This window comes from Xenopus tropicalis, chromosome 2, assembly GCF_000004195.4.
Source record: "Xenopus tropicalis strain Nigerian chromosome 2, UCB_Xtro_10.0, whole genome shotgun sequence".
In the NCBI taxonomy this organism is placed as follows: Eukaryota; Metazoa; Chordata; class Amphibia; order Anura; family Pipidae; genus Xenopus; species Xenopus tropicalis.
Window position 1 is genome coordinate 132345749 of NC_030678.2, and position 25104 is coordinate 132370852.

Genomic DNA, 25104 nt, shown 5'->3' on the forward strand with positions numbered 1-25104 from the left:
TGACGTCATCTGCGGGCGCGATCCGGTGCACCCCGGCGCTACAGCTGGCGCATGCGCACGCCTCCATCTTGCAGCGCGGCCTCTGAGCAAGGCGGCTTGTTTCGCGATTCCCCCACACGGGGCGGGCACAGAGACAGAGAAGAGCGGCACCATGCCGTGCGTAAGCCTACCCGCCAAGGAGAGCAACCTCTTTAAGAGGATACTGGTGAGAGGCTGCTTAGCCCTTTAAGCTTGCATGCCGGTGCATGAGGCTTGGGGAGAAAGCGATAGCGGGGATTCATGGTGTATCCCACTAGTGACATCACTACCAATTAGCGCAACGTAGGGTCTTTAATTAGGTTGTGTAGCGCATAGTGGGGAGAAGCATCAGCATTATAAAGGAGCTTCAGCCTGGCGCACTTGGTGAACTACTACTCCCAGTACTGGCATTTCTGGAATGGTAGCAGGTGTAATTGCCCTACAGCGGCAGGGCGGCACTTTCCCAAATTTCTAATGTGTTAAATATGACGCAAACCCAACAATACGTTTTTCAAATCATTTGGTTACACATTTCCAATGGTTTTACATGTTTGTAAATATAATTGTTAGTAAAAATTCTCAGCCATGGTATTTCCGACTTTAGAAACACCGAGCACAAACCTGCCAATTAATAGACCTGTCAAATCCATGCAGAACTAAACTCTGTTCTGTTTTACCAGGAGCCAGAATCAGCAGTGCAGACAAAGAGGAGCACATTCAGATTAAATCCACAAATACCTTTTGAAAGACACTGACTGGCAAGTTGTAAGGAATGGATATTGGAAAGTCACTTTTTTGTCAGCCTTTTGTTTTTGGTTTTATGTCCCCATTAATAAACACAGTTAATACAGGGAGCAACATTTAATCAGTCTGTGGCATAACGTTCTTTTGATTGGATGAGTCAGTCACAAGTTATTTCCTAATAAATTCTTTGAGGACCAACTTATGTCCATCCAGTTGTTGTTGAGCTACATCTTGGGGGGCTTATTAAAACCTAAAGGTTTCTGTGAGAGTAAATTGCATTCGAGCAACAGCTGAAGGGACATGGTTGGAGATAATACTACTGGTATGGGGGCCAGCTAGAATAACATGCCCTATCCTGTTCATTCAGTCTGAGATTTATTTACCACTCTAACACTCTTATAACCCTATTAGAGGAGTTTAGTCATTAAAAACTGAATGATCTAAGATATTAAAGGAGAACTAAAGCTTAACTAAAGAAATAGGCTAGAAATGTTGGTCATTATGTTTTGGGCTTCTGTACCAGACCAGTACCAGATCTCTACCCGGCTTCTGCAGGTCGGGCAGGTTAGAGCCGACAAGCAACATCAAAAGAGAGTTGGTCGAGCCCTTCTGCCTCCCTCCCCACCTGCAACCTGAGTCCCGCTTCTGCGTCTGGCGGTGTCTATTTATGGATGTGACCCTGCCCCCTCTTTGATGTTATAGGTGGGGCGGCTGTGGGTCTGTAAATAGACACAAAGACAGGTGCAGGTGAGGTGGGATAGGGTTAGGTACGGGTTGACATGCACATCACATCGCTACAACATCTCCCCCTTTAGTAGGGATGATCTGTTCCTCCAAAGATCCCCCCATTTATAGAATATAAATGTCACAATTTATAGTGGATTAGTAATTAATTCACATTACATGGCAGCTTTGAAACCAGCACAATGAGCATCAGAATTTAATAATCGGCCCTGTAGCATCAGTTTATATAAGAGACAAACCTCATTTTTTGCTTGGTAATTTGTAACAACCCCTAAGCTCAGCTTCTTAACAGATGGTCAGAGCTCACTGAGCATGTGCAGTGTCCCAGACAGTTCTAACAGAATCCATGGTGAGGAGCTCCTGTGACAACTGTAAAGCCCTATAATCCTTGCTACTATAGAGATGCTGAAACTTTTTGCTAATGCTGTCAGTTTATTATATAAAATATAGCATTTCTAGCCATATTCATTTTTAGGGTTTAGTTCTCCTTTAAATGCTAATGAGCAATGAGACTAAGAACTAAATTTGTTTGTTTAAAATGCAGATTTGGGAACACCTAAGGGCATGATATACCTGATTTCATTTTATTCTTCTTGGTTGTACCCACAAGCGGTTTAGTATATTTATTTGTGTGATGCGTGTTCAGAATAAAATAAAGGCATTTGAAACTCATGAATACACTTACTTGCATAAAAACACAATACATTTTAACATATTCAACAATTCAAAAGATGTTTATTCAGATGCTAGGTTGTATATATTTGTGCCTGAATATGATGGTGATGGAAATTAAAAAAAAAAAAAATATATAAATCTCCAGGGTGCATAAACACAATGTGCATTTACACAGGCATACCTGATTCTATAAATAGAAAGGAAACCATCAGTCCTGTACTGCAGGGACTAGTTCGCCCTCTCAGGCTTACAGGGTAATCAAATCCCTCCTTCATTTTGTTTGCTCATGAAGAGATGGATTCTGCTTTCCAGGGAATCTGTGCACTACCCACTCTGGAAAGCAGAGGGACTTCAAGTCCGATAATCCATCTCTTTTTTTATTAATGGAATATAGTGAGGCATGGGTTGGATTACACTGTGATCTTCAGGGGGGTTTGAAATTGGTTAAGATAAACATGGTTTCCTTTACATCTGTGGAATCGTGTCTGTTCGGTAATAATACCGAAGCAATGCAAAGGGCTTTCCACCGGCAACTCCTATTGTTGTCGGTGGAAAGCTTTTTAGAAGTGATTTGACACCCAGGATCTAGCAGAGAGCTACTTGTCACAGCTACTAAACACCAGAAAATACCCTGCCGTAGACAGTATAGACTGCTAAAACACATGTAGAGACAATGATCAGTACTGTCTCTGACGAGTAGATGCTACTAGTAGCTCTGTGTCTTCACCCTAAAGCAGCTTTGAAAGTGGGTATACTGTATGCAGAATAGATTCCATAAAGAAGAAGAAGCCTAGGAAAATTCTTGTAGACAGGAATAAAAAAAAGAGAGGGTTTAATTGTGGAGTATTTCAGACTAGGGATGGGCTATAGAATGAATCAGAATTAAGGATTCTGTTTTTGAGTGACACAATTTTAGGTTTCAGATTTGAACATAATAGGAGACAGTGTTTTAAATTATAGGTGCCTTTTAGGATAAACTGCTTCCTAGTTTGTTAGTTATTTGCGATAGTGGCAGCTGGCTATATTGTTAGTGTTTCTTGTTCCCAACTGAATAATCCTTTATATGTATTTCCCACATTAGAATACCGTAGTCCCATCAAAATGTCAGAATATAACTTTTCTTCTATTTATGGATGAAATATACCAATTAATCTTAATATACCACTTAATCAAATTTTCTTGTAAAGGTAACATTTGCACAGACTATAATAGAATTTACTTTTGAACATTTTGTAACATTTTTTGAACATGGAGCATGTTTTTTGTTCAGCAGAGGGGGCACCAAAAGAGCTAAAAGTGCAGGTTCTGAATTTGATGGGGTTTGTGTAGGGGCAGAGCTTGGGAGGCATGGTTGTGCACGTGTGGGAAACTTTTTAATTTTTCACAGGGCCCCATTCTATTTGACAGGGGCCTCCATCCAGGTAGCCAGGTGACCAAATAATTATTCATAATTGGGGCCTGTCTTAGATGATCTCTATTTATTTGTGACTTATGCAAATATATACTTGTTTTATTTATACTTATTTTATACTTTCTTGCTAAATAAAGTTTATTTACCATGTACCGTAGCAATGAAAATTCTGCATACTATGTTTAACCTGTAACCTTAAAAAAGGGGACACCCTCCTAACTGAGTATTTTGGGGCCCTGATGGTAGCCCTGGTTGTACCTAACGCATGCATTTTATGCACAGGTTATACATTTGATTTGTGACTGTGGAGCTTGATATCTGTATATAGAATTTCTCATTGTTTGCAGCCTCTTAAAATGATTTTAACTTTGATAGGTTGAATTTGTTTGAATAATGTAATAGTTTATATGCCTGAAATTTTATTAGCATAGTTTTAAATGGGTGAGGCCTGACGATAATGGCATATGTAGCAGTACCCTTCATCCTGTCATTCCTTTTAATTGCACCCCCTTGTCATTGCATATATTTTAGCTCTGAAGTTCTGAAATTTATACGCTTGGGGCACAATACTTTCTCTGTTGCCTCTGATAAGAGTGAGTCCTTTTGTGTTCTGCTTCAAATGTCTCTCAAGGCTATCTCCTGCTGATGGCACATTCCTATTTCCTATTTGTTAACGATTAGTGTAAACCGCACATCATTACTCTAGTTCTGGTGTTTAATTTGCATAATTAGATTCATGTATTAAGTTCAACCCTCATAAAAACCTTCTTACACATCCATTTAACTTTACAATGTTTATTTTTGCTTTGACAGAAATGCTATGAACAAAAACAGTACAAAAATGGACTTAAGTTCTGTAAGATGATCCTGTCCAACCCACGGTTTTCTGAACATGGAGGTTAGTTTGTCCTTTTTCGAATATTTACATAATCATTTGTAGATTTGGACAGAAGAACTAACCATATTTTAGACACATGAACACCAGACAGTGCTAAACAAAATATTGTTACATACTGCCAGGTTACCACCAGGTCAACTCTGTGATGTCATAAATTGATTGACTATTTAAATCATGTGCTTTTCTCTGAATGTATGCCTATGATTAAGTGCGCATGCACACAAAACGCATCAGGCGTACGGGTTCTAAGAGAATGAATAAGCTTGAGCTTGATAGACTTCCTATGGTGTGCAATTCAAGCAATTTTTTATAACTAGCCTTTGTTAATAAGACTGTAAGTGAGGGAGAGTGGAAGGATTATATTACTGATGTTGCAAACAGCAGACATCAAGGGTAGGATCAATCTCATAGAGAATGATTTCCCATATTAATTGAAAACACTGGGAAATCTGCCAGTGAGGCAGCAATTAACTAAAGAACTCAAATGATATATACCGATCTATATTCTTATGTAACACTGGGTGAACCATTAACCTGATACTGACTTTAGTGTCCTTAAATACTTCCCCTCCTCAGTGTGTTTCACACATCTTTGTGCTTGCTTAATCTACAGCATGTGTCTTATTAGATAGTAGTATGAAACAAATTGTTTGTAGAACACCACACTAGCCCCCTGAAGTTGCATGATGTGGTTCACTTTTGTTTATTGATTTACTACACAGAAACATTGGCTATGAAGGGTCTGACACTGAATTGCCTGGGGAAGAAAGAAGAGGCATATGAGTTTGTAAGAAAAGGACTTCGCAATGATGTAAAGAGTCATGTCTGTATCCTTTAAAACCAAAAATGTAGGACTTTGTAATAATGGTCCAAAGACTTTTTCTTATGGTTTTTGAACCTTTTTTCCAGATTTTTTTCTCCTGCCATCCTCCTTTCATTTCCTTCTCACACCTGAGTCACAGAGCTTTCCTTGCTCCTTTCGAATGTATGTATATCTTTATTTTTAAATCACTACTTGCCAAACATGCACAAGTCCTTTAAAAGTGCAGATACTGCCTAACTATTTAGAGAATGGTAAATTGGCATTTGCTGTGATAATACAGTCATGCCTTATTTCTTGTTTTGAAAAGGTGATATAGATTTGATGGATACATTTGAATTATATGAATACATCTAATGCTGAAATTAGCTATCCCCACAGAAAGTCCGTTGCTTTCTTGTACTGTATATTAATCAGGCCTGAGGGGGATCTGTCAAATGCGTGGTAGCTGTCAAATGCGTGGCCTCTGCTGAGGGTCTCACAGCATTGCCTCAAAGGTTATAACAACGTAGTAAACATTTCAGTTTACCATTAACAGCGTGGCGCACACAAGGCAATCTTAGAGACTTACAACTGTAATTGTGAGTAGCCCGTTGACTGCCATTTCTAGAGGTCTCAGTTTTCTGCCAGGTGCTTTCTTGTATGCTTTCATACCTGGCAGCAGGGGGCACCAAAGGGCCAAAAAACACCTGCATACCATTGCTCTTTTGGCCTCAGTGACTTTTAGAGCTGTGGCACATGGGGAGATTAGTCGCCGTGCACACATCTCCCTTGTCGCGGGCGACTAATCTCCCGAAATGCTATCCCACTGGCTAAAATGTAAATCGCCGGTGAGATGGCATACATGGTGCGGCGATTTGGCAAAATCGCTAATCGCGGTGCCGCATATGCCATTCCACCGGCGATTTACATTTTAGCCAGTGGGATGGCATTTCGGGGATTTTTGTCGCCCAGTGACTAATCGCCCTTAGGAGCTCAGGTAGGTGGATTAAAATTCCCAGAGATCACCTCAGTTCACTTCTGTGACAATTGCCTGAAAGAGCTCATGCTTTGTATATTATTTCCAGTTCAAGAATGTTTCTTTGTGTGTGTGTCAGTAGTGAATGAGTCACCTTTAATCTTAGGGATGCACCATAACTTTTTGCATTTGGCAAAATACAGAACCCCAACTTTCATCCAAATCCAAAACTATTGGAACATCTGAAAAAAAGATAACTGAATTGGAATATTGTTGAATTTGTTTAATGTAATGTCTTTTTGTGTTTCCCCTGTGTCTTTTGTTGGTTTCATACATTGTAAGATTCACTTGCCAAACGAGTGTATCTTTCCCCAATATGCCCACCCAAGGTAGGTAATATCAGGCTAGTTTGATTGTTTGACCCTAGGGCCAAATGATAGAATTACATTGATGGAGACAGGAGCGATCGGAGCGAGGATGGAATCAATGAGTCTGTGTGGTCCCTGATCCAACTAAAAAAATCAACACCTGCCCAATTTTTGGCCAGATATCGGTCAAGTAGGCCATCAGCGGTCCCCATACACGGGCAAATAAGCTGCTGAATTGGTCTAAAGGACTTGAATCGGCAGCTTAAATCTGCCCGTGTATGACATATGAATGTAATGGAGATTTTAGACTGGATGTTCCACTAGGGCAGGGACTGATCTGAAAGATAAACAATCTCAGTAAAGTACTGTGTGTTTACATCTTGGCGCTATATTTTAAATTAAGAGAAAACATATTATATAAATGCATTTTAGTATGTTTTTATATTTCTAACAAGTTTCCTAAACATAAACTAGGTTGGCATGTTTATGGCCTTTTACAACGGTCTGATAAGAAATACGATGAAGCAATCAAGTGTTACAGAAATGCACTTAAACTAGACAAAGACAATTTGCAAATTCTCAGAGACCTCTCGTTGCTCCAGATACAAATGCGAGACTTGGAAGGATATCGTGTAAGTACATAGACCCAGTCATATATTTATCACTACAGGTGTAATATTTGCTAAATGTAGCTGATTTTTTAAATTTATGTGTGCAGTCACTATAAAGATGCATATATGTAAAGCCAGGATTTAGCACAATATGAGGTATTTGCTTATTACCCTCTTACAGATATCCTAACTATCTTTTAAAAGGGCAAACATTGTATTACTTGGTGTTCATTGCTCTATTTCTGATTTTTTGCATTACTTATGTGACACAGACAGATATATGAAGATCAAATCATTCATATTTCCCATTCTTCCAAATATGCAGCCATATAAAACACAAAAACAAGTGCTATACAACCTACATTTACCTTACAGTCTGAGGGCAATCTCTACTACTGCAGGTGAATAATCTGCAAATTCTTTCCCACCGGCTTAAATTTAAAAGAGAAGGAAAGGTAAAAACTAAGTAAGCTTTATCAGAAAAGTCTATGTAAATATAGCCATTAGCACTTACAGTAATGCTGGACTGAGTCCTCTATCAAAACAAACAGGATTTTTTTTTGTAAGTATGAAGTGTTTGACATCCTCTCTCAGAAACATCCTTAACTCATGTGGCCAGAGTCTGCACAGTTCTCTCCCCTCTCCTGCTTTCCCTCCCACCAGAATGCTAAGAACTCCCTCCCCCCCTCCCTTAGGAATGTGTGATTTCAGCTATAACGGCTAGACTGCAGCCGTTTACTGCTGTTTACTCAGGTATGGTAATTGTTTCTGCAGAATAAATAGGTGGCACTAATGTGGCAAATCTATTGGCAGTAAAATGCCAAGTGAGGGAAACACACATTGAACTAGCCTTTGGATGACTTTGGGCCATGTGTGTTTCACCACTGGCAATTTCGGTTTTAACTGGTAGGAAGGAAACGAGATGTTTTGTTGCCCAGGGACAAAACATCCCAGATGCCATCACCGTAATAGGGAGTTCCATTTAGAAAATAGAGAGTTATTAAACTCCTCAAACTTCTCATGAGTCAATAAATATCTTCATTTAAAGGAACTTGCCAGCATTTGCACTAATTAAGAGACAATTTAAATGTAACTGTACCCAAAAGCAGTTAAAAGGTTGTGCTTCTTACATACAATTAATTTTCCCCAGAACTTGAACATGGTGGTTGAACATGGTGGGGCACTGGAATCCCTGTGGTTAAATGCTGTTCTCTTGCACTGTATTACACACCTCTTACTATACATCAAAGCTGAATTAGGTTATGTTAAATTTTATTTGTATTCCTCAAGTAACTACAAGCTGAAATGCAATTTTTTTCCTTAGGAAACCAGGTATCAGCTACTTCAGCTGCGCCCAACACAGCGGGCATCATGGATTGGCTATGCTATTGCATATCATTTGCTTAAAGATTATGAAATGGCCTTGAAACTGCTTGAAGAGTTCAGGAAAACTCAGCAGGTGCGTACCATTGTAATAGGTAAATGACTTACTACTATAACACAGTTAAACCTTTTTGTTATCCAAAGGGTTTTTAAAGTAGAAACTATAAATCTATAAAAATATATTACTTAAAACCCTGCTTCATCTAATTAAACGCCTTTAATAAAAATATACCTTTTTAGAAGTATGTGCTATTGAGTAATCAGAAATAGAAAATTGCCTTTTTAAGTACTAAGGGCTGCCCAGTGGGATCATACAATTCATGGGGCACACAAACAACAAAACTAAAGGTGACCATACATGTGGCGATATTATCGTAGAAAACCTAATTTCGTACAATATTCAGTCAGTGTATGGCGGATCAACAAGACGACCGATATCGCAAAGGCTGTGGATATCGGTCGTCTTGTCGATCGTGTGCCAAAATCTACGTTTAGTGCTGAATCGGCAGGTGGAGGTAAAATTTCTATTGTTTCTACCTCCATATCTGACAATTCAGCCCTGAATGTCAATGGAGGCTGGGAACGATGGTCCGGTGGTCGCATGAAAGATCGTTATTGGTACATGTATGACCACCTTAAGGCAGTGATTTCCAACCAGTGGGGGCCAGTGATATATATTCCTTTAAGCAAGTCTAAGCAACTACAGTGCAGTCCAGGTGGCCAATGCCACCTGGAGGTCCACTTCTTTGCACAGAGGTCCACTTGTCCACAATGCACTTCAACCATGATGCTTTCCATTAAATATCATTCATGGTGGAAAGGGGTGTTTTGTTCACTAATGCACTATGGCTACACATGGATGGATTGAGCAGAGGCCATGGAAATTGGGGTGGGGGAATTATTGTTCGGAACATTTTTTTTTCTTTAATTTAAATGCTGCTTGACTGAAAGTTCTAGAATGCACTTAGGCAAGCCTGACACAAGTAGTTCAAGAGCGCAAGTCTGATAAATTTGTAGTTTGATTGCAAGTACAGTGTTCTGTAATGTGGCATGCATGGAGGGATATGCAGAAGAAGTGAAGACAAGTGTGCAGGAGAGCAGACAGGGTGGGAATATGTTTAATTTTTAAATACTGTTCTTCTAGGTCCCTCCTAATAAAATAGACTATGAATACAGTGAACTAATCCTCTACCAGAACCAAGTCATGAGAGAAGCAAATCTCTGTCAGGAATCACTAGATCACATTGAGACATATGAGAAACAAATATGCGACAAACTTCAGGTAGAAGAAATAAGAGGTAAAAGGTGCTTTTTTAAAAAGATTTTTCACCAACTGAAAGAATTCTGCTTTTTTACTTTTTTTGGTAAATTTAAATGACCATTTGCCCATAAATCCCTATTGTTTGTCTTTTGCAGGACATTTTAAATCTTCCTCTTAAGTAATGTTTGTGTTATAACTGCATTTAGGTATCTATTTAACCTTAAATTAACTTCTTCTGCCAGTGCCTTGTGCATTACTATGCTTGCCTCAGGTCGTGTCCATTTATATAAAACCCCTCAAGGAGAAGTAAAGCTATAAAAAAAAATAAAAAATCAGGCTATAAAATTGCAGCATCTTATGTTTCACACTACTGTACAGCTTATAACCACCTCAGCATTTCGTATATTCTTTAGTGCTGATTCACAGAATATGCTCTATGTTGCTGTCTTACAGGCTCACCAAAAATATAGTATATACAGTGTGAGTACTAATTAGCTTTGTAGCATTAGTTTCTGTGACAGATCAATGTCTGTAAATGTTTTGAAGATTTCCAATAACCCCTATCTATTTTTGAGTGGGCCAGAGCCCTCTGAGCATGTGTGGTGTAACTGACACTCAAAAGCTGCTAGCGATCAAATATTGAGGACTTGCTGTGTGCAACTTTGAAGGCCTGGATCATTATTGCTGTAGAGCTGATTAAACTCATATGCAGCAGTTCTAGCCCTATTGTTCTTTAGTTCTTCATTAATGCCTATATACTTTTATTCAAAAAAAATATTTTGTAGCAATGTGGTCATATTGTACCAAACTGCTGTCCTTTCCCAGATTCCATAAGGCTATGGAACACAAGGCATTTTGGTTATTAGTAATGAGATGTGGTAGTCAGAATTCCAGTTGATGCTGTGGTTGCTTATATTTTTTGACTGCAATGGGAACCTCTTTGAGTAACCCATGATACAGGATTGGTACCTGTAAATGCTTTAGTGGGCCATTCTGCATTGTTACTCAATTGTTATTGTTATTCATTGTTATTCAGCACTAAAAAAACATAAAATCAAAGGACTGGTGGTGTTGCATACCGTTCCAAATATGTTTATAATGTCTATATTTGTTTTTATGACATGATCTGTGGTTCCCTAATTGAACTAAATGTTCTTTCCATACATTTGTATTTTTGAAGGACTGCTGTGTACCTCCTACCTTTTTGGAATGAGTGGTTTGTATAACACATTCTTGTTTATACCTTGTTTACCTATAGGAGAAATGTTTTTGAAACTTAACAGATTGAAAGAAGCTTCTGTTATTTATCGAGCACTGATAGACCGGAATCCTGAGAACTGGAAATATTATGAAAATCTAGAGAAAGCTTGCAAGCCTGGTAAATTTCTTGCCCTGTTTATACTTCTGTACTATACTAGTGGGTGGGGGAAACTGTCAGTGACCTCTCATAAGCAGAGATGTTTTCAAATAGCAAAACCGCCTGTCCTTTTTCATCATCATCTTTATATTAGTCTGCCATGCATTGTGCAATCTGGTTATGGTTTTGTATTTGTAAATCTAGCTCCAGCTACTGTAGAAGAGAAACTTCAGATCTATGAAGAAATTAATAAAAGGCACCCCAAAGCAGTTTCTCCAAGAAGGTTACCTTTAAACTTTGTATCAGGTAATGATCATTATGTATTTGTTTTTATTCTACAGGATGAGCAGGCTATTTATCAGCTGAAAGCAAAATTTAGCAAACTTTTATTTAGATGTAAATATATCACATTTGAATACTTTTCCTCTAGAACAGTGAGTACAGGCAGATTTCTGCTGACAATTCTGGTCTTTCAGACAGATTCACAGGCCTACGAAATCTGGCCTGAAATCAGGCAGGTTTAAATTTTCTGTCGCAGTCCCCAATCCGACGGTGCCTATGCTGTGGTTGTAATTCAGTTCCTTGGCCCTAGGGCCAAATGATTGAATTAGCCGGATATCGCTTACCTTTATATGGGTATATCAGGAGAAGATCCTCTCGTTTGATGTGTATGGCCAGCTTTATTTTTAACTTTCTACTTTAAAAGGGCCACATGAATTACTTTATTAGCATATTATTCATCCAGAAGTATTATTTTGCAATAAACAGAATTCTTTCACACCTAGGTGAAAAGTTCAGAGACCTTATCAGTCGGTTTTTGCGAGTCAACTTCAGCAAAGGTTGTCCACCCTTGTTTACCACCTTAAAATCCTTGTATGGAAATTCAGAAAAGGTAGAGAATCTTAGCAGACTCATTTTCTTCACTTGTTTTAATTTGTGGGACTTACATCATTTAAAATGACTGACATTATGTTTAGATGTTGGCCGTGTGCCTTTATGTGGTCAGGGAATGCCTCAGTGACTTATAATATGCTTATATTGTACAATAATCCAATAAGCAAGTATGTTTGTTAAATTAAGGTTACCTTACATGGGTATATTTAAGCTGCTGATTCGGTTCCTTATCTACCCGTGTATGGGGCCCTCCAAAGGACCTTTCTAGCCGCCAGCTCTCAAGTTGGCAGGCTTTATTTTCCCATTGGGAGAAAAAAAGATTGCCAGCACCTAGTTTGCCTTTAAAAATAATTTTTACAAAAAATGAGGTGTTAGTACCACACTATGGCCAAAATATGTAAGCTCACGTGCCACGTCAAGGCCCCTCATTGTACGTGAGTCCTACACTGTCTAATGACTTTGAGTCTGTGATGCAATTAAAATAATACATTTTCCCATTAGATCGAGAACCAATTTATGTGGTCCTTGCTCCATGGGCACCATATGGCCACCTTTACTATGGTCACAACCAAAGCAATTTTTTTCTCAGTTATACCTTCTCTATCTGAGTCTGGGTTAATTACCAGAGCCGCTATCTTTTTTTTTTTTTTGTATTTGTTTGCATTTCCATTCACAGAGCCACAGGGATAATTATAAGCAACTACTACATGTACTCTCAGCACAAAAGGATTAATACATGCCTTATTCTGGTAATGTTTTTTATATAGAATACCAAGGCAGTAAATTGGCTACACACACTTCTGCTCAAAATATTTGGTATTCAGAGAGGCAGAATTTAAATTGTTTTTTAAATAGTGTTTTCCTTTTGTTTCAGGTTTTAGCTATACAAGAAATTGTTACAGGTTTTGAAACTTCACTTAAAACATGTAACATGTTTAGCGTAGATGGTAAGTCTTATTTCTTCTGATTCCTTCGTAAATGTTTTTAGTTTAGATCACATACCTCAAACCCGTGGCTCACTAGCTGCTGTTAAACTACAGTATCTTAGCTGAAGGCTGTCATAGTTTAACAACAGATAGGGAGTCCCAGCTCTAAGATTGGTAATATGGTGTATTCTCATGCTTTTTGGTTGATATAGTGGGCAAAAATGTTTTTTGCTAGTATAGTATAGTTGCATTTAACCTGCTTCCTTATACTATTTCAGTTTATATACTATGGTTATTTAAAATAATCATGATGTATGTAAATAAAGTATTGACTGCGAATAAATGATTTATATATTTTCAGATAATGGAGAGAAGGAGCCACCTACAACTCTGCTCTGGGTGCGATATTTCTTAGCACAGCATTTTGATAAACTTGGTCAGTGGTCCTTAGCATTAGACCGTATTAACTCTGCAATTGCCAGCACCCCAACATTAATAGAACTCTTCTATATGAAAGCTAAGATATACAAGGTAAAAGAAAGCTTTGTTAAAAACGAATTAGCTTATATATTTATTATTTTGTTTGTAAAATGTTAAATTATGATTTATTGGTTATTAATTGCATTTATTTAAAGGTTGTGAAAAAACATTTGTTAGTTAAAGGACACGGACAACCTGTTTTCCAAGCTCAATAAATAGGGCTTATTATGTAACTTAACTGTGCAAGATGTTCTTTCTTAGCTAACTTCTGAGGCTCAAAGTCTGTCCATGTCCTACACTGGAGTTTCTAGTTGTTATCCACACATCCTGTGACTTAACCACTGGGATGGTATAAAATAATCTGGAACCCTGAGGGTAGAGGTCCCTTCATACACGCTGACCACCACGCTCCACCAGGTCGAGAACCTCAAAATTATCTTATTCAAGATTAGTTTATTTGTGGCCACCTAATGTGCCTGGAAAGGTAGGGCAGGGTAGGTTAATTGGCTCCTAAAACAACTGACCAGAGCGCGTGAAAGTAAAAGACCTCAGATTGTAATCTACACCGGGGCAGGGACTGATGAATTCTGTGAATGATGTATAATCTTTGTTCAGCGCTGCAGAATATGTAAAAGCTAGATAAAGTATAGCAACAATAAATTATAATAAAGGATATAAACAGGCTGTCATAAAAGCCCTAATAATGCACAGTAACAAATTACACTTGCCATACCAACTAAAGCTGCTATTTTATAGTGTATTAATACAGCAGCTCAATGATTCTTAAATGAAAAGTAACACTAAAATTTTTTAAGTAAAAAATCTAGTCTACCCAGCGTTAATTATTTTAAATGCTTTATTAGAAAACACCTTGTAAAAACATTGCATCCGGTCATTTCAAGTACGGCGAAACTGTGATCCAGAAGATGCAGAATCTACTATGCGACGATTGACATTTCCTCCCAGCCTTCCTCCTGTATAGGAAGGAGTCGGGCTAGGAGGAGATGACGATCGTATATTTCCTTCTTCTATTTATTAATTTTTTAATTGTATATCAGTGATCATCCACAGTCAATTATAAAGCAACAATAATAAAATTAAACTACCCCACTTTTGACATTCATTTGGCATTATGTGAAACAGGTGCAAAAACATGGATTCGATTCCTCTGTTTTGTTTATGGAAAGCAGATGGACTTCATGTCCTAGAATGCAGTAGTAAAAAGGCGAAAGGGCGAGTTGGGGAATAGTTTCTCCAAATCAGAGGCAGAATATCATAGTTTCCTATCAATCTGTGGAATTGCATGTCTGTCTAAAAGAATAGATTTATATGTACATTGCTTTCTTTATTTGCTAACACAGCATATCGGTAATCTTAAAGAAGCTGCTAAGTGGATGGACGAGTCCCAGTCCTTGGACACTGCTGATCGTTTCATCAACTCAAAGTGTGCAAAGTATATGATAAGAGCAAATATGGTCAAAGAGGCAGAGGAAATGTGCTCAAAATTTACAAGGGTATGTGATTATTTACGAGGGTAAGTTATTAATGAACGTTTTGGGTTGTTGGCTGACAGGACAATTAGGCAGATGCAAGAAAATGTGTATATCAGGTTTACCAGCCATATCATAGTAGCATTTGCTACATGTGGAACAAGATTCCTATTATAGCTTACTAGTACTCTCCAGGTGTTCATCCAGTAGAAAATCCTAAAAGGTGTTTACAGACCCTTCATGTGATTTGAGGCTTAAATTGAGGGCCAAACATTTGGGTCAGGCTGATTTTACCCCATCGACTTCACTCTCTAGTAACTTGGCAAATCCAAAAATATTCTAAGCAGCATGTTTACAGACATGTGTATATTCTTTTGGGGTTAAAGCAACATTCAACTTTCTTTCCATCTCTTCCTCTGTGGATCCCAGTTCTTTTGTGAACATATCTTTGATTTTACCCTGGCAATATGCATGACTGGGAGGGGTAACTGTGCTCCTGCAGAGTTAGACATCAGCTGCTGGCAGAGGCCTATTTGAATTTGTATACTGGTACGTGTGGTCTCAAAAGGATGATTTCTCCAGTCAATATGTGACCAGGACTCATCCACATATTGCTCTTAGCAAATGATTTTACATCATACCCTGAAGTCTGGGGCTAAACATGTGACCAAATTGGGCAGAGATCATATTGTTTGTAAATTTGCATAGCGAATCTACATACCCGTTTGACACACAGCAATTATTCACCACATCTAGCTTTTTGTACAAACACTGCTCAAACTGTGTGCTGATCACTTTTATCTATACAGTAAGTTGAAATTATTTGTTGTAGGAAGGTACGCCTGCCATGGAAAACCTAAATGAGATGCAGTGCATGTGGTTCCAGACAGAATGTGCCAGAGCATTTCAGAGACAGGGGAAATACGGGGAGGCACTTAAGAAATGTCATGAAATTGAAAGGGTAAGCTTGCAAGTAACACATTTTGTTCTAATCACAAAAAATGTATTGTCACTTCTTCATAAGAATCACCACAAATCTGACATTTCTAAAGCTGTTCTGTTGGATTTAAGTAGTTAAAAACAGGAGAAATGTGGTTTATGGTAGCGATATATGGTACAATAATGGCCTGGCCTGGCCTGTTATGTTTTACTTATTTACATTTTTGACTTTCTTTGGTTTTCAGCATTTTTTTGAGATCACAGATGACCAATTTGATTTCCACACATACTGTATGAGAAAAATGACTCTGCGAGCCTATGTGGATCTTCTGCGACTGGAAGATGTTCTTAGGCAACATGAGTTTTATTTTAAAGCTGCTGAGACTGCCATAGGAATCTACTTGAAACTGCATGAAAATCCTCTTACCAATGAAAACAAAGAGCAAGAAGTCAATTCAGGTTAACTTACTTTCATATGTTTTAGAGTGACCACAAGACTCTTGGGTCTAAATGGTCTAGGGCCTGCTGAAAGCCTGGCCAGCAGTTGCTGCCATTATGAACAGAGCCAACAGAGGAAATTTGTTCTTTAAATATTTAAGTATTTAAGTTTAAGTTCTCTAATGCAAGCGGAAGCTTTTTATTCTATGTTTATTTTTATGTTAGTGTTTGTCATTTGGCAATCAGTTTAAAGGATACGTAAGCCTTAAAAAAAATGAATGTTAAATTGCTCAGTGTTCTTTTCTAAGCATTTTTGCAATTTACATTCATTCATTATCTGTTTCAAAGTTAAAGTTTTTATTAACTGCCAATATAATGAATTTTGTAATATTAGCACCACCTGCTGGTCAAGACCTGTAACTATACAGTCAAAGAGAGATCACAGAAGTATTCTAGTGTTGATCTGCTCAGTAAGGAGATGGCAAAGGGCATATGAGGCTTCTGATCTCTTTTCCAAGAACACTTCTCTGTTTATATTCTTTTTGACAAATGTAGCAATTACACCTGTCACATCTAAATTCTACATCACTAAGCAAACTCTTACTAGCCTAGTGGCATAATTATTTCATAAAAATATTTATTTTAGTAAAGAAGCTGTACATTTTCAAGATGTGCAAGTATTTTTTACATCATAATACACAGAAAACATAAACCTTGGCAAAACTTTATGGTTTTCATACAGTACATTGTCTAAGGGTTAGCACCAGTTACAGTTTTTATAGCACCCAGTGTGTTCCATAAGCTTTGTGCAGTGTACAAGTATAACTATAGCTTATCTCCTAAACGAAGAGATATGGAATGTATTTGGTTTAACAACCAAAATTTAAGGGCTCTGGTACACGGGGAGATTAGTCGCCCGCGGCAAAACTCCCTGCTCGCGGGTGACTAATCTCCCTGAGTTGCCTTCCCCCTGCCATCCCACCGGCGAACATGTAAGTCGCCGGCGGGATGGCAGACGCGAAATCGTGCCGCCGCGTCTGCCATCCCGCCGGCGACTTACATGTTCGCCGGTGGGATGGCAGGGGGAAGGCAACTCGGGGAGATTAGTCGCCCGCGAGCAGGGAGTTTTGCCGCGGGCGACTAATCTCCCCGTGTACCAGAGCCCTAAAGCCCCCAAGGTTAATTGTACATAAAAGGAACTCCAACGCAAACAGAACTTCTGAAACTAAAGTACACACTTTCCATCTGTTTGTTTGGGTTTTATGATTACATGCAGTGGATTTAAAAGTAACAATTTCTTATGTTTAGAGAACCTTTCTGCTAAGGAATTAAAGAAAGTATTAAGTAAACAAAGGAGAGCTCAGAAGAAAGCAAAATTAGAAGAGGAGAGGAAGCATGCGGAGAGAGAGCGGCAGCAGAAAAATCAAAAGAAGAAGAGGGATGAAGAGGAAGAAGAAACAAGTGGCCCTAAGGAAGAGTTGGTTCCTGAAAAACTGGAAAGGGTACGATGTCTGAATATTTCACTGTCATTCAATGTCATTTTATGGTTGATCTCTTGATGCAGCAAAGGTATTTAGTCAAATTTTCCTTCTGACTAGGGGTCAGAATGCATTGGTGGGGAGGGTCAAACATTCAGGCAGGGAACTAGGGGTAGGCAGAAGAAGCACATGCACTGTAGGGTGCTTTCCCCTAGCCTAGACCCTTGTCCCCCCACTGCCTGACAGCCCTTATTGCCTCCCTTCCCCTACCTTCAGTAGGGCAGGCAGGGAGGACAGCTGGGTTACCTAGGGCACCCAGCCGACTTGGTCCAGTGCTGCATCAGATGAATCTGATGTTACCAGCCAGAACATCAAGTTTTAAAGGAACAGTAACATTAAAAATGTTAAATGTTTTAAATTAATAAAAGTAATCAAAATATAATGTACTGTTCCCTTGCACTGGTAAAATGGCCCCCCATCCAATGTGAAAATCAAACCTGGCAATCAACACCTAGCCGATTTTTGGCCAGATATCGATAGGGGAGGCACATCTGGTAGCCCCATGCATGAGCAGATACACTTCCTAATAAGTGTAAAGCTGGCCATACATGCACCAGTATCATACGAAACAAGGCCACACAGCAGCTTTGTTTATATAAAATGTAGTAGTCTTTCTGAGGCGAACACACAGCTTTTACGAGTGCAGGTAAACAGTACATTATATTCTAATTACTGTAATACACTTTCATTTTTTGGTGTTAATGTTTCTTTATGTCAGTGCTGCCCAATTTTTCTGTGATGTATAATCCTGCGATTACAATATAGACAGTTTGCATGCATTAGTAGCATTGACATATGCTTTTTTACAATCATTACTTAGTTTACAGGTTAAAACACATTAAATTAACTTATAGCATGCTGCAAATTGAGCTTTCTAAGTTATTTTTCTGTGTTCTTTGAATTATTTATATTTTGATGCTGCATCTCTTTAAAGCAAAATTTGTTTTTTGAATTGTGATTATTTTTTATGTACTTTTTATATTTATTAAATAATAAATTCAAATGCTTACTTTGTTTTTATTACTTGCATTTTAAACAGGTAGATAACCCCCTTGAAGAAGCTATCAAATTCCTCACACCTCTCAAAAGCCTTGCAGCAAATAAAATCCGCACCCACCTATTGGCATTTGAAATCTATTTTAAAAAAGGTAAAAATAAGTCTGTTTTGTACCATTGGCTTACAGCACACACAGGCATTGTTGTGCTCAGCAGCTGCCTATTTGCCACTAGAGTAGCCATAACTGGTGCACATATTTTGTATACTACACAAAGTTGGCAACCTCCCAGGAATGATTGCCATATGCCAGGGCTGGGGCAGTTGGGGGAGAAAAATATGGCATGTGCATAAGGAATAATTGCATAGTAATTAGTGCCCTAATTATTGTGGTAGTTTTATTCCAAACAGCAATAATATGATGTTTGTTCTTATAAAATGGTTTAATATGGCTGTTATTGTACCACATTGTAGATATTTCATGTTTAACAATGTCATTGTTTTGTGCAGGAAAGTTTCTACTCATGTTGCAGTCCATTAAAAGAGCTGTTTCCATTGACCCACATAATCCCTGGTTGCATGAATGCTTGATACGGTTTTCAAAAGCAGGTATATTCACCTTGTTGTCTGTTTTTGTTTTATTTGAAAGGCGGTATTGCCTATTATTCCATTATTATTGTTTGTTTTTAGTTTCAGATCACAGTAATCTCCCTGAAATAGTGAACAAGGTACTCATGCAAGAGATGAAGAGCATCTTTACTAACAAGAATATGAACAGTTTTAATGAAGAGTTCCTCAGGCACAATTCTACCTCCATTCTGCATTTGCTTTCAGGTTTGCTAAAAAGAAATTATAATTGGTCCCCTCAAAGAGATAAAGGGTAGCTATTGTCAGTTGCACAGCAGATTGTGGCCGATAATTTCTTGTTCTAATGAGTGGGAATCACCTTTCCTAGTATGGCACATGGGAGTCATTATCTCCTGAAAACATACACGGCAGGTTTTGGAGGGGGGAATTGCACCAGTGATTTCTGTGATTGTAAAAGGAGGCAGTAATTCTCTACACCTTGTGCCTGTTAATTTTCCAGATATTGGCCATTCACTGGCTATGCAAATTAAAAAATAGGAACCACACACAGCTTACCATTGAATTGTTATGTTTGGTGTTTGGTACCACCAACTAAGAAAGTGATCCCCAACCAACTGATAATTAATGGGAGGAGTTTTTCAATTACATACCTGTACCATAGCACTTAATGTTATTTGACAAAGGGTGGCTTGACTGGCAGAAACATTATTCTTCTGTTGCACTCTCAGTGGTCAATAAAAATTAGGTGAAAAAACCTTTCAATGGCAAGCTGTTTGCTGTTCTTGTTTTGCAATTTACATTACCATAGTGATACCAGACTAGCTATCTAGGGAACATCAGCACCACCACCACCAAAACCTCTGCATTTTGTGTGCGGGAGGCCATCACAACAGTAAGACTCAATTCAGGGAGAATTTCTGCAAGCCATTTCTGTAGCCATACTCTTATATTGTTTGCATACACCTGCAGATGGTGGGTGACTCTTGTAAAACAGTCACTCAACGTCTAACTCTATAAACGACTATATGTCACAAGTTTTGGGGCCTTATATTAGGAAAACCAGAGGATCCTGTCATATTTATTACAAACTTAACGCAGGAATAAAAAATGTAACAGTGACTAGAAATAGAAGTTGTGGTTGATTAGTTAAATGTTTTTTCTTCTTGACTGTTTGCCTTAAACAGAGCTTATACAGGTATGGGATCTGTTATCCAGAAAGCTCTGAAATCCAGGAAGGCCATCTCCAATAGACTCCATTATAACAAATAATTAAAATGTTTAAAAATTATTTTCTTTTTCTCTGTATTAATAAAACAGTACCTTTTACTTGATACCAACTAAGGTATAATGAATTCTTATTGGATGCAAAACAATCCCATTGGGCTTGTTTAATGTTGGTGATGGTGATCCCCCCCTTATCCGGAAAACACCAGATCCCGAGCATTCTGGATAATAGGTCCTTTTATTTTCCATTATTTGTAATGCTGTGTAGCTATGCAGTTATTTGAATACTTGTATAGTCAGAGACATCTGTTTGCTATGTTCTTTACAGGTGCAAAAATGATGTATTATTTGGATAAATCTAGGCAAGAGAAAGCAATTGCCATTGCATCGAAACTGGATGACACTTTAATTGATAAAAATGTTCAGGTGAGTCCTTGGGTCGGAATTTACCTGTGTGTTGTATGTATGGGCACATAAACATGGATCAAAATATTGTTTACATGATGTTGTTGTGCAAATTAATACCTGGTAATTTATTTGCCCTTTGCTATTTAACATGCACATTTGCTGTAATTTCTATTGTGAAAACAATATCTTATGTCTTATTGCACAGTTTATGGAAGGTGGAACACCTAGCCCACATTGCTTCCTGTCTGCTGCTGTTTTAATCTTCAAATCTGCTTTTTCTTTGTATTTCTCTTGTTTTTTACTTATAATTTTGTCTGCTCTCACCCCTTTTTACTACTTTTATTTTCTCTTGTGCCATACTCACTTATCACTGACCTACAAGTCGCTCATAAACGTTTCTGCAGATGGTTGTGGTTAAAGTACTGTTATGTATCTGGTTTCTGTGAGAAAATGTGACACACCCCATGATGTCATTCTATGGACAATCAACCATGCAGTCTTTTAAGCTGATTAATAGGGGATTATAACACAATAGAGGGTATTGTGAGTTGATAAACCCAACATAAAACAGTGGATCTTAATTTCAACTTTAGAGAGGAAACTTCTGCGATTTCGGGAAATTGCGGCACCGCATATGCCATCCCACCGGCGATTTACATTCAAGCCGATGGGATGGCATATCGGGGAGATTAGTCGCCCGCAACTAATCTCCCCATCTGCCATGGCCCTAAAGGTGACCATACAGGGTAAGATCTAAGGTGGGAGATATCAGGCTAATTCCTAGGCCCAAATGATCAAATTAAAACGGCAGGTATATGAGCTGTCGGACTGAGGACCGCCTCACTGAGCCAATGCAGTCTCCCATCCCAAGGGAAAATTAAACCTGCCAATTTGAGATCTTGCCAATTATTTGCCAGATATCAGTCAGGGAAGCACGTTGGGGGTGCCCATATACAGGCAGATAAGCTGCCAAATCAGTCTGAAGGACCCAAATCGGCATCTGAAATTTGCCCGTGTATGGCCACCTTTAGGCAATTTTGGGCCAACCTCTGCTCCACTGTGTGTCTGCACACAGGTGGAAGCTGTACTTCAAGTGCACATCAATAAAATGCAGGTGGGAAGGCAGTTTGGGAGATTTGCCTTCTGTAGCCCAGATTTAACTGTGGGTGACTTATCCTCTCATGTGCCATCATTCTAAAACACTTTCATTTTTGGTGTTACTGTTCCTTTAAGGTATAGTAAACTGTCAGTCTATTTTATTTAATACTTTGCTGGATACTAATAATAGGTCAGGATTTTTATGTGGTGTTTTGTCATATTTTGTACAGAGCCTGACAAGTGTCTTGGATGCACTTCTTGATGGAAGCTTTGGAAGCTGCAATACTCAGTACGAGGAGTATCGGACAGCCTGTCACAAACTGTTCCCCTTAACACCTGCCTTTATGCTGTCTACTAATGAAGAGGACTGCAGTACCATGCCGATAAACCATACTGCTCATAACCATGACGTGCTCTGTATTGAGATATAGCACAATGTTTGTGTTCAGAGACTTCAGTGATAAAGGAATCACATGCATTGTCGTAATGCAGATCAGATCAAAATTTGGTCTTCTATACCCCCTCCTCTCTCTTTGAGCCTCCCAAAGAAAGGCCAATAGATCACATTGCTGATCTAAATTTGTCATGTTTGTAACTGTACAGTTTTAAGTCTTTATTCTTGTTTACTTAAAGGAGTTGCTGAATATCTCCTTGTTTTGCAGTAGGAGCAAACTGCTTTCCTAGAGAGTTACAATTAGAAAATTAAGGGTGAAAATACATAAAGTCAGATGTAGCATTAATAGATGAAACTCTTAGCTTGACAGTTTTTCTGGTTTTATTTCAAAAGCAAACTAAAGCTGTGCATCCTGACGGCATATCTGTAAGAGAACACACAAGGTTTGTCAGAGACCCGTGCAAGCAAAGCTTAGAGTGCATATTGGCAGAATGAAGCACATTTCAGTGATCAAGAGAAAACATAGGAAGATCTTAATGAGGCAATTTAAGCCTATACCTTGTATTGCAATATAATCATTGCATTCTTGCACTTTTGTGTTTTTCAAGAACATTTAGAGATGCCTGGAAACAGTCGATTCAATAAGCCCTTCCGTGATATTGATTGTTGTAGCGTTCCATGTTGTGTCTTGTTGTGTTTGCTTGTTTGGGTGCAATACTGTGTGTGCTATGGAGTGCACACATGAAATGACCCCCTTACCTAAAGGTGACAGTAGTTATAGTATGGTAAAATAAACTACAGGCCCTGCAGCAAGTATATTAATACTAAGCATCACTTTGGTGCAATTCCATGTTTTACCTATACCTTTTCCACCTTACTTTTGACAAGTGTGGGGAAATTGCAGATTAAAGGGAAAATATACCATTTTTTTTGTATTACATATATTTCCTTAGTTGCTTCTTTTTAACACCGAGTATTTAAGTATGTTTTAAATATCTTTTTTTAAGGCACTTTGAATAACAGCATCTAAAAAACATTTGCTATGTTATTACTTTAAACTTGCTAAATCAGGTTTTGCAATGCATATTTTGATAATGGACAGGTTGGCATTTGTTTGTATAACTGCTGACTGCTCCTTTGTGTAGGTGCCCTTTGGGAGAAGGCTTTGGCAGGCCATCCCATGAGAGAATCTCAGTCCAGTCTGCCTTCTCATATCTCCATTGGTACATGGTGCATGAGGCCCAGAAGTGGCAAGAGACCTTACCTTCCTTCTGTTTCCATTCAGATCCATTCCTTGGCCTGATGGTCCTTAACATTTCCATCTGCCAGTGTCCTCAAACATGCATCTCTTGATCAGTGCATTATGGCCAAACACACAAACAGGATCCAGCTGCAGAGGGTTTGTTTTCAAACACGTGACCAGAAAATGCTACCCTGATTTCCTTGGATTGCTATGGGCTACTAGGGCCTAATGCAAAGTTTTCAACTTTTATTACATTATACCAACATTTTGGGATTTAAAGGAGATGGGAAGATAGAAAAACTGGGGGTGACAAGTTGTTAGGCACCCCCAGTCATTCTATTCACTTGCTTCCTACCTGTGAGGAATGCCATATTGTCTGGGTGTCCCACAAGTACTTTGCTGATTTCTTTAAAATGTGCGTGCCCAGCTAGCATAGGCACGGGATGGTGGGACGCCGGAATAAAACAGTGTGGCACTCTGTCTGGCACCCCCAGTCGGTATTAATCAAGAATCACCGGTGGTTCTACCTTTTCTTACCTTTCTTGTTCCATTGTAATAAAAGTTTCACGTTTCACGTCTGGCCCAATAACCCATAGCAGTCACTAAGCAGGTACCATTTTCTGGTCACCTGTTTGAAAGCAAACAATAACCCTATAAATAAACTGCTGGCATCAGCATTCTGAGGTGCATTTATTCCTCACATTCTTTGCTGGAACCTTGGGAATAACTCTTCTTGTTGCTAAAGCAGGAATTTGAAAGCACTATCCAAAGCTGCCTTCCCCTCTAGTAATGTTGTGAGGTGGCAGAACTTAAGCTTGGCCATCATGGTAGATACATTTTACATCACTGGCAAAGACTTTAAATTGCTGTTGTTCAAAGTGTCTTTAAAGGAGAAGGAAAGGCAAAGTCACTTGGGGGTGCCAAAATGTTAGGCACCCCCAAGTGACTTTAATCGCTCACCTTGTCTTGTACCCCGGGCTGGTGCCCCTGTTAGGAGAAAACAGCACCAGCCCGGGGTACCTGTAGCGAGTGATTCCTCCTTCCTACTCGCGCTGCTGCTGAATGTCCGGGACTGGCGCATGTGCAGTACAGTGAAACGCCGACTTCTCTGTTAAAGTTCGGCTCCTCACTCTACTGCGCATGCACACGCAGCGATACAGGAAGAGGGAAGCGCTGCGCTACAGGTACCCCGGGCTGGTGCT

General features: G+C 38.8%; 1 protein-coding gene across 1 annotated transcript; it reads left to right on the forward strand.

Annotated features, from left to right (window-relative positions):
• Positions 1 to 51: 51 nt before the first annotated feature.
• naa16 (N(alpha)-acetyltransferase 16, NatA auxiliary subunit) lies at positions 52 to 23695 on the forward strand. The gene is made up of 20 exons (XM_004911833.4): positions 52 to 205; positions 4406 to 4490; positions 5213 to 5317; positions 7111 to 7268; positions 8572 to 8706; positions 9775 to 9928; positions 11150 to 11269; positions 11453 to 11554; positions 12034 to 12140; positions 13017 to 13089; positions 13430 to 13599; positions 14910 to 15062; positions 15871 to 15999; positions 16223 to 16436; positions 17724 to 17917; positions 18993 to 19101; positions 19458 to 19556; positions 19638 to 19781; positions 21088 to 21185; positions 22496 to 23695. The coding sequence occupies exons 1-20, from the start codon at positions 152 to 154 to the stop codon at positions 22694 to 22696; spliced, it is 2604 nt and encodes an 867-aa protein (XP_004911890.2). The 5' UTR covers positions 52 to 151; the 3' UTR covers positions 22697 to 23695.
• The last annotated feature ends 1409 nt before the right edge of the window (positions 23696 to 25104 follow it).